The 9,700-nt window shown below is 56.2% G+C and overlaps 1 protein-coding gene across 2 annotated transcripts in view; it reads left to right on the top strand.

Annotated features, from left to right (window-relative positions):
• Positions 1-2,209: 2,209 nt before the first annotated feature.
• Positions 2,210-9,700, top strand: part of IMPA2 (inositol monophosphatase 2) — a 45,947-nt gene continuing 38,456 nt past the window's right edge. The window contains exons 1-2 of one of the 2 annotated variants that reach the window (XM_055127658.1): positions 2,261-2,369; positions 2,781-2,844. In XM_055127658.1, coding sequence (XP_054983633.1) covers positions 2,812-2,844 — 33 coding nt within the window. In that variant the 5' untranslated portion in view covers positions 2,261-2,369; positions 2,781-2,811. Of the gene's footprint in view, positions 2,370-2,780; positions 2,845-9,700 lie in introns of both variants that reach the window. The other variant, XM_055127657.1, reaches the window with a different exon arrangement.

The raw sequence follows: 9,700 nt of genomic DNA, 5'->3' as shown, positions 1-9,700 counted from the left end.
AAAAGATAGTTCTGAGCATGCCCTTCAAGACTCCAAGTTTCCTTGTGGTGGTGGTGGTTGGGGGAGGCTGGGGGAATTCCAGGTCTAATTCTCTGAGTTTAGGATGAAGAAAATCAATAGGTTTAGGGTAGAGGGGCTGGAGAGATAGTATTGGGGGATAGAGCACTTGCTTTGCATAAAACCCACCCAGGTTCTATTGGGGACATCCCATATAGTCTGTCAAGCACTGCCAGGTAAAATTCCTAAGTGCAGAACCAGGAGTTACCCCTGAATTAACTGGGTGTGGCACCCAAACAAAAACAAATGGGTCAGGGTAGAGAAGTGCCTGAAACCACTTACTCAGCCCTGGGGCCTTAATTTGTCTTGATAGTGGTTTTTGTCTCTTACACCATACAGCTGAGGTTTTTCTACAAGGTACAGAAAAATGCTCATAGACAAAAATTTAGGGCTTTTGTTTTTATTTGCTTTGTTTTGATTTTTACTGAGTTCACTGTAGTTAGTCCGCTCTACGCCTACACCAGCTCTGCGACTTCTCCCTCAGTGTCCTCAGATCCAGTTCTCCTCTGCTTTCCTCCCACCACTCCCTCCATCGTGGTAACCTCAGTTCTGTAGTCTAAGGGTTTGCTTTGCCTGCTTCCTAAATTTGTTCCTTTATATCACATATGTTGCTCCTGAATTACTTCTCCTAACAAGATAAACTTCTATTCATGGTGCAGCAAAGTGCAAGATTTCATCCTAAAACTAAGAAATGATTGATCCCATCATCAAGTCAACTTTACTTTTAAAAAATTCCTTTCGAGTCTCCTACAAATTCCCATTGTTCTTCCTGGTTCTGAGAAGTGGCCCTGCAGAATAATTTTATGTTGTTCAGCACCTTTTTAGGAAAGAGTAAGCAGAGCTGCTTCTGAAATTAAATTCCTGGAAACCAAGGAGTTACCCTCTCGGGAAATGCTTTCCTATGTGTTTGGTGGTGCCAGTGTTATGCCTGCGTTCAAGAATGCAAGAGCGTTGCTCATTACCAGAGAGGTTAGCCACCCAGTTCAGGCTCCACATCTGTTTTTGGGCCTCGTTTATGAGACCCAGCGACTGTCACCCTGATGTTTGCTACTTAGCCTGCATGAAAGCTCCCAGTTAGCACCCGAACATTCGGAGAAGAGGCGCTCTGCGCGCTCCGCAGCCGTGGCTAGGCGTTGAAAGAAGCTGCTTTAGCACTTGGCCGCCCCTCGGACCACGCGCGCGCGCGCGGGCCGGGGGCCCTGTCCTAGGCGGCCCCAGCTGAATGGAAGCGCCCGCCCTCACTGTGCATCCGGTACAGCAACGCCCACTGCCCGGCTCCCAGGTGCCAGTCCCCCCACGGCCCAGCAAGACTGTCCCTACGAGACAGAACGCGGTGCGCGGGGGGGGGTGTGTGTGTGTGTGTGTGTGTGTGTGTGTGTGTGTGTGTGTGTGTGTGTGTGTGTGTGTGTGTGTGTGTGTGTGTGTGTGTGTGTGTGTGTGTGTGTGTGTGTGTGTGTGTGTGTGTGTGTGTGTGTGTGTGTGTGTGTGTGTGTGTGTGTGTGTGTGTGTGTGTGTGTGTGTGTGTGTGTGTGTGTGTGTGTGTGTGTGTGTGTGTGTGTGTGTGTGTGTGTGTGTGTGTGTGTGTGTGTGTGTGTGTGTGTGTGTGTGTGTGTGTGTGTGTGTGTGTGTGTGTGTGTGTGTGTGTGTGATGGAGGGGCGGGGCTGGCGCTGGGGGAGGGACTGAAGGCGGGGCTGGAGGGGCGGGAAGCAGAGAGCGGCCTGGAGGGGCGGGGCTGAGGCTGTGGGCGGGGCTGTAAGCAGTACGAGGGGCGTAGAGGGGCGGGGCTGATGCTGGGGGCAGGACTGAGGGCGGGGCGGGATGCAAAACGAGCGACGCGGAGGGGCGGGGCTGACTCTGGGGGCGGGGCTGGGGCGGGGTCTGGAGGTGCGGGTTCCGAGCAAGCGTCGCGGAGGGACGGGGCCGGGCCGGGGCGGGGTCTGGAGGTGCGGGATGCAGCGCGTGCGGGGCGGAGGGGCGGGGCTGACGCTGGGGGAGGGGACTGAGGGCGGGGCCCGGCGGGGCGGGAAGCTGAGAGAGTGAGCTGGAGGGGCGGGGCTGACGCTGGGGGCGGGGCCCGGCGGGCGCTCGGAGGCGAGGCGGCCTCGCGCGGGGGCGGGGGCGGGGCGGAGCCGGCCCGGTGGGAGGGGCGGGGCGGGGCGGGCCGGGCGGGGTGCTGGCCACTAGCCCTTCCCGCGGCGCGGCTGTGGCCGGCTGGGCGGCGATGAAGCGGAGCGGCTCGGGCGCGGTGGCCGCGGGCCCCTGGGAGGCGTGTTTCCAGGCGGCCGTGCAGCTGGCGCTGCGGGCCGGACAGGTGAGCGGCGCGGGGTGGGGACGCCCACCGCGGGCCGCCGGGTGCCCGGGCGCGACCCCGACCGCCCCTGAGCGGGCCTGGGGAGCGCCGGGACCCGGGGGCCGGGACGTGGGGCCGCGTGCTGAGCAAGCGGGGTGTGCTCGTCCTTGCCGAGCCCGTGAGGCTCCGCTTAGCTTGACCCGCAGCGCCCTCCGGCCCCGCGTCACGAGCCCCCGTCTTTCCAGCGGCGCTGCAGCCGGGCTGGCCTTGTGCGTGAGCACTGGGAGCCAGTCAGGGGCTTGTGGACCCCTGAGCCCTGCTTTGCACATCAGGGTCCTTGGGAGTGTTCTGCTGTTCCGGAGGCCGAAGACAGGAGGGCGGTGGGGACCGCTGGGCTTTCTGGCTGGAGCCAAGCGGCGTTTTCTGCTGCAGGTGTCTGAAAATGGCTCTGCAGGTCCCCTAGATGGGCGCCGGGGCTGTAGCCGCAGGACAGCAGGTAGGACGCTGGCCGTGCACAAAGGCCAGCACCCCGTATGGTCCCCTGAGCCCCAGTGGGAGTGTGGGCCGCGGTGTGCACCCGTTTCTCCTTGATGTTCCAATCAGGCTCTGAACTTCCGTACATTTGAGGGGACACTACAAAATCCCCCAGTCCGGCTGTAAACACGACTTTCCAGGGGGCCGGTTTTGTAAGGTGGTTTTCAGGGACCCCAGCCTTAGCCTTGTCGGAAATGCCTGGCTTCTACCCGCTTTCCTCCTGCGGGAGGGAGAGAGGACCCCCAGCCCTGCTTCAGGACCGGCTGCCTAGCCTCCTCCTGCCCCTTTCCCGCCTCCCCTGGGGCCCCTCACTTCCTTTCCAGGGTGAACACATCAGGGCGTTTAGTCACAGCTTCTGCCCCGAGGAGGAGCCAGTTTAGGGTTCCTGCTCTGCCACTGCGAGCCCCTGAGAGCTACAGGTTTGTGTGACTTCAAAGTTGGTTTTCCTTGGGAAAACCAAAAACCAAAAAGGCCCAACAACACAGCTTTTCTAAGGAAGTTTAATCTTATTTTAACAGATATGCCCCCACAGAACTTGAGATGTGGCACAGCAACTTGTCAACAACAGAGTTTTTTCTATTTTGTTCTTTCTTTTCTGTTTTTTAAGAGCAGGGCAGGGATGAAATAAGACTCTGCCATTAGGAGTCTGGTCAGGGAGCCCGGGCCCCGTCTCGGGCATTATGCTGACGCTTCCTGCCCGCCTGGCAGTCGGGGAGAAAGCCCTGGGCCGCCCGCTGGTCTGTGATGGGGACAGACACAAAGTCGCCGTAACCTGTGCGATGAAGAGCAGATTGTCTTATGTTCTTACAGCGAGGGGTGCAGACTGGGGCGCCCTAAGAGAGCTAGGGAGAGCGAGAAGGGAGCTGGTGGTGACCCCTTCTGAGTGCCGCTGAGCCAAGATTACTCTGGCCTCCAGGCCCACATACCTTCTGCTCACCAGTAGTTAGGGTTGTGCTGCTTTTTTTTTTTCTTTTTTGGGGGGGTCACACTCAGCAATACACAGGGTTTACTCCTGGCTCTGCACTCAGGAATTACCCCTGGCGGTGCTCAGGGGACCATATTATGGGATGCTGGGAATCGAACCCCGGTCAGCTTCTTGCAAGGCAAACGCCTACCCACTGTGTTACCACTCTGGCCCTGTGCTGCCTTATTTCTTTAGCTCTTCTCACCTGAGACTGAAGGACTGCAAACGTGGGTAGGTGGGTGGGTGGGGAGCTCCCGGAAGACAAAGGTCTGTTCCCCTAGGTTTCCTGGGAGTTGGCAGGGGGTCAGGGAAGCCCCAAACAATTTGCATCTCCGTGCTCTGCCCACACTGAGCCTCAGGCCCACAGAGGGGCTGTCCTCTCTGCCTGCCTCTCCTCACCATCTCCTGGCTTCATCTTTTCCATCCCAGTTCCAGTTCTGATCATAGGCTGCACAGTGAACATTTCACTGTTCACTGAAATGGGTGCTTCTCATCTTTCAAGTGCAATAAAAGTATCACTGTCATCCTGTTGCTCATCAATTTGCTGGAGCGGGCACCAGTAACGTCTCCATTGTGAGACTTGTTGTTACTGTTTTTGGCATATTGAATACACCACGGGTAGCTTGCCAGGCTCTGCCATGCGGGCGGGATACTCTCAGTAGGTAGCTTGCTGGGCTCTTCGAGAAGGGTGGAGAAATCAAACCCAGGTTGGCCGTATGCAAAGATCCTACCCACTGTGCTTTCGCTCCAGGCCACAAAATTAGTTACAAGAAATATTTAAACTAAGAGAAATCCTGGGCCCCAGGATGGTACTCAAGGGGTAGAACATATCTCAAGGAGCTCCTGGGGTGGACCCCACAGGTAATCCAAGTGTGTAGAGGTGGATGATAGCACAGGGACGGGGCACAGACTCTGTGTGTGCTTGAGGCTCTCAGTCCTCAGTACCATGCTGGGTTTTCTATGACGAGAGTAGAAAGGTTAATATCTGGGCTTTGCTCCAGTAAGGCTGCTTGTCCTCATATTTTTGGAGGGTTTTTCTCTAGGATTCAAACTTGTCATTAAGAAAGAGAATGTGAATTTTTAGGATTCATGGTTGGAAATACCAGTCATTTTCCTTTATATCTTGGAAGATGTGTTGGGATCAGCATTCTGGCTCTGTCTTTTGAAGCTTTGTCTCATTCCATGATCCCACTTCTGCTTCTGATCCTGCTGGTATGTCGCACAAGGCCAGGTCAGTGACGTAGCAGCATTCTGGGAGGCCTTCCTGCTCAGGGCACTGACAACTGGGGGACACATGTGACTGTCAGCCCCACAGAAAAATCTCATTAAACCCCAAATTAATTTATCTCTGCCCCACTTTGCTTTAAGCCAGAAATACCTATGCCTACTCCAGTGTACCTCACGGAAAATATGATGGAGGGTGGAAAGTCATTGTAACTGCTGTCAGAAAGATGGATTTGGCAAAGCTGAAAAGGAGGTGCATGTGCGACCCTACAGAGACTTCACTAGGAGGCCTGGCAGAAGCTCAGCTTCTTTCGAGTTCCCAGGAATTCCTCTCTCTGCACTGGCAACAGGGTCTCAGGGCTTACCCTGCAGTTCTCTTGGCCACTCACCTGTCCGGTCGGCTTTGCAGGTCATCCCTCCCGTGACCCAGTCTTGGAAGGCGGGGGCTTCTGCGTGCACCTGCCTATAAGATGGGGCCCTCTGAGGGCATTTTCAGAACACACGTGATGTTTCCTGCCCTCGTCTGTGCTCTCCACAAACCCCACTGTCCCTGCAGGCTTGTGCCCAGCCTCCAGAGACCCGTACACAGGCCATTCCTCCATCTTTCTGCGGCAGCTGAGTCTCATTCTGCCGTTCCCCGACACAGTTGGTGCGTTCCCAGCTGTGGCTCGCTCGCTTGCAGCAGGGTGTTGCTTTCAATGTGCAGCTGTGCACACAAAAGAAACTCACTTGATAAAATGTGGGACCAGAGCAGCTAAGGCGCGTGCCTTGCACATCGCCAACCTAGGTTCTGTCCCCAGCGCCCCATAAGGTCCCTTGAGCGCCGCCATGGATGATCTCTGAGTGCAGAGCCAGAAGTAAGCCTTGAGCATAGCCAGGTGTTTCCCCCCTGCCCACCCCTCTGCCCCAAGAAAACCAAAAAATAAAATAAAACAGAGGCTGGAGTGATAGCATAGCAGGTAGGGCATTAGCCTTGCATGCAGCCGACCCGGGTTCAATTCCCAGCATCCCATATGGTCCCCTGAGCACCGCCAGGAGTAATTCTGAGCACCGCCAGGAGTAATTTCTGAGTGCAGAGCCAGGAGTAACCCCTGTGCATCGCCAGGTGTGACCCAAAAAGAAAAAAAAAAAGAAAGAAAGTAAAATAAAAGAAAACATTACTTAAAGGAGTTTTGTCCAGAAAGCAGAGTCCCGCCCCATGTCCTCCTGCCTCTCCCCTGTGGAGGTGACTGTTCTCCGACTGTCCATTCATTTTCTAAGTGGTAGTTCTAGAGGCCGTATCATGTCACATGTCTCTAGTCCTTGTCTGGCACCCCGGGGCCCCGGCTTTCCACCCTGATGCCCATGCAGCTCATCACTCGAGGGTGACCCAGGCAGTAGGGTTTTGTACTTTTACAACTTGTGCTCTCTTTAACGTTTAAACAACAAAAAGGCTCAGTCCCCCTCCTCTCCCCTCCTCCCCCTTTGTTTAGTTTTCTGTGTATTTCCTGCTTTACTGTAGGGCTTAGTTTGGGGGAGGCCCCACACAGGACCTCTGTACTCAGGGAGCGCTCCTAGTGGTGCTCAGGGAACCATATATGATGTTGGGGATCAAACTTGGGGTGTCTGCATGCAAGATAAATGCCTTACCCCATGCTGTGTCTCCATACTCCCACCAGTATGATCAAGCCCTTGGGTCATTTGCTATCGAGGATTCCGCCCGCCCTTTTTACTTTATCTAAAAGCCCCCGAACTCTTGTGACAGCAAGTCAAAACCCAGCCCACAATTTGATCCTCCTGACCTAGAGTGGGGTTTAAATTTTGTCTTTCTCCAAAATTCACAGCTGGTACTGAGTCTCTGGGTCTGGCACCTGCCTTTCATGAACCGCTGCACATAATGTGATACTGAGGGTTATGTGATTTTTTTTCCCCCTCATTCCACTTTCTTAATTTTTTTTTTTTTGCTTTTTGGGTCACACCCAGCGATGCTCAGGGGTTACTCCTGGCTTTGCACTCAGGAATTACTCCTGGCGATGCTTGGGGGACCATATGGGATGCCGGGGATCGAACCCGGGTCGGCCGCGTGCAAGGCAAACACCCTACCCGCTGTGCTATCGCTCCGGCCCCTCATTCCACTTTTGAGGAAACTGGCTAATTGGAATTATTCTGAATAATATTGCTTTGAACCTTCTTGCCTGGATTTTTCAGGGGGAGAGGGCAGGGGTTGGGCCACACCCAGCTGTGCTCGGGGCTCTGCTGCATCCTGCCCCTGTGCTCAGGGTCACTTCTGGCGGTGCTGGTGATTGGGCCCGGCCAGGCATGTGCAGGACCCGTGCTCTGCCGTCTGCGCTGGCCCCTTGCCTGAGCCTTTTGATGGTGTGTTTGCATTTCTACTGGGCATGTGTGAATAATTGGAGTTGAATTATCGTGTCATCAGGCTGGGCTTCTGCCGTGGTTTCCTGGAGCGAATGTCCCAACCTGAGCTGGCCTGCTGCTCGCTGACCATTTCCATTTTGGCCTCTCGGACGAGTGGGAGGTGGGAATTCACTGCGGCCTTCGTCTGTCCGCCTCCTCTGCAACTCTCTTGGGCCTCAGCGCCTTCTCTGTACTCCTCGGCTCCCGACTCCCCCTTTTTATTGCTGTCTTTTTTTTTTTCCCGAGGGGGGAGGGAGACACCAGGCAGTGCTCAGGGAATTGTGTGTTGCAGGGATAGAACCCGGGGCTCTTGCGTGCAAAGCCTGGACTCGGTCTGCTGATTCTCATCCCGTCACCAAATATTTGTTGAGCAGCTCTGAAAAGAACTTTGGCCTGAGTGTGACTTGAGGTTTTGGGCAGAGCCCTGGGTGGGGCCCAGCGGGAGATAGGAGCCCTCACCCTGGCTGCGGTGTGGGGCCCCTGCCAGGAGGACCAGACAGATGATCTGATAGGAAGCTGTGAAGGCAGATGCGGGGAGAAGCCGGCTGGGGTTGCCGGGCGGGCAGGGCTGAGGGGAGAAGAGTCCCCGTCCTTCAGACGCTGAGGTGCCAGGTTTTCCTGGGTTTGGAAGCAGGGTGTGAGGAAGGATTCCTTCAAGGGTTTGGGCCTGAAAAACTGGTTGAAGGGACCTGCCTCTTCCCGCGGTGAGACTGTGGGAGGGACAGGTTTGGAGGTGGAAGGTGAGGTTCCTCAGGGGACACGCTCCCCTGGCGTGGCCCTGGGCTTCAGAGAGGAGGGGTGGAGTTGAGATCCGGCTTCAGGAGAGAGGCCAATTGAAAGGCCGTGGCCTGCAGAAGGCCTGGTGGGTGCTGTCCTGGACAGGGAAGGGCCCAGACTGGCCGGGCTACCCCGAGCGCTCCAGCACCAGGCGGCCCCAGAGCAAGTTCCTGGCTGTGCTTTGAATGATTCCCAGAAGTCAGGGTCCCCGGAAAGACGGCGTGCTCTCTGGCCTCTGCACGAGGCTGTGGGAGGAAGGGAAGAGGCGATTCCACCCTTTTCCACCTTCATTGCCTTTATCTCGGTGCCCCAAGGGCAGGCATTCCACTTCCACTTAGCCACCAAGGGTAGCCAAAGACCACCTTGCATTTAAACCCTCTGGGGGCCACAGACATAGTGTAGCAGGTAAGGCCCTGCCCAGTAGGTGGCGCACTTGGATTCAATTCCCAGCACCCCATATGGTCCCCCGAACCCCACCAAGAGTGATCCCTGAGCACAGAGCCAGGAGTGAGCTCTGAGAACCGCCGGGTGTGGCCCAAAAACAAAAAACGCTCTGGACCCAACATTTAAATCCTCACCAAGGCAGGACTCCTCGGAGACATTGGTAGGCCCAGAGAAGCAGCTGCCGTGTTGGAGCGGCCTGTGTGGCCTCTGAAGCCGGGGCACTCCCGTGACCCCCGGGCCCAGGAGGGCATCCTCCCCAGCCAGTGAAATTCCACCTGGCTCTCTCCTGGGGCTGGGGTGGGTGTCTCCCAGCAGACACCGCACAGTGAATGGGCCTTTGTGCTTGGTGATATTTGCTTTCTGGAGTGCTCAGTAGTTCAAATGACTGGCCTGACGGGGCGCAGAGCCAGCGGGCTGGGGTCTCAGGGCTGTGCGGGGAAGATGGGAGATTGCCCCTGAGCTCCAAGGCTGGGAGCCGAAGACGGGGAGGAGAGAAGGAAAGAGTTTTGAACCCAGACTTCCTCTGGGCTCCCAGACCCATCCATTGTGCCTGACCCTCCAGCCAGTCTGGCTCGTGTCTCCCGTCTCCCCCTGAGAGAGGGCTCTGGGTTCAGCCAGCTCGTTTCCTGGAGTGAAGCCATGTCAGGCTTCTGTGACCACTGCTGGGCTCCTAGCCCCCAGGGCCAGGCCTCCTCCCCCACCCCGCGGCTGCTCTGGTCAGAAACCTCCTCTGGAGGATATGTGAGGAGAGACTGTGCACAGCTTCTTTAGGAGTCACACCTGAGTTGTAGTGTTGTGTGTGTGTGTGGGCATGATTGTGTTTTTGCGTGTGCATGCGTGCACATGCGTGTGTGCATGTGTGTGCGTGTGTATGTGCTCATGCACATGTGTGTATGTGTATGCGTGTGTGCGTGTGTATGTGCACTTGTGCGTGTGTGCATGTATGTGCATGTGCGTGCGTGTGTGTACGTAGGTGCATGTGTGTGCTTGCGTATGTGCGTGTGTGCGTGTGCAT

The sequence above is a fragment of the Sorex araneus genome, chromosome 2 (assembly GCF_027595985.1).
Source record: "Sorex araneus isolate mSorAra2 chromosome 2, mSorAra2.pri, whole genome shotgun sequence".
NCBI lineage: Eukaryota > Metazoa > Chordata > Mammalia > Eulipotyphla > Soricidae > Sorex > Sorex araneus.
Note: the sequence above shows the minus strand (reverse complement) of the source record. Positions and strands in the feature narration are given on the sequence as shown.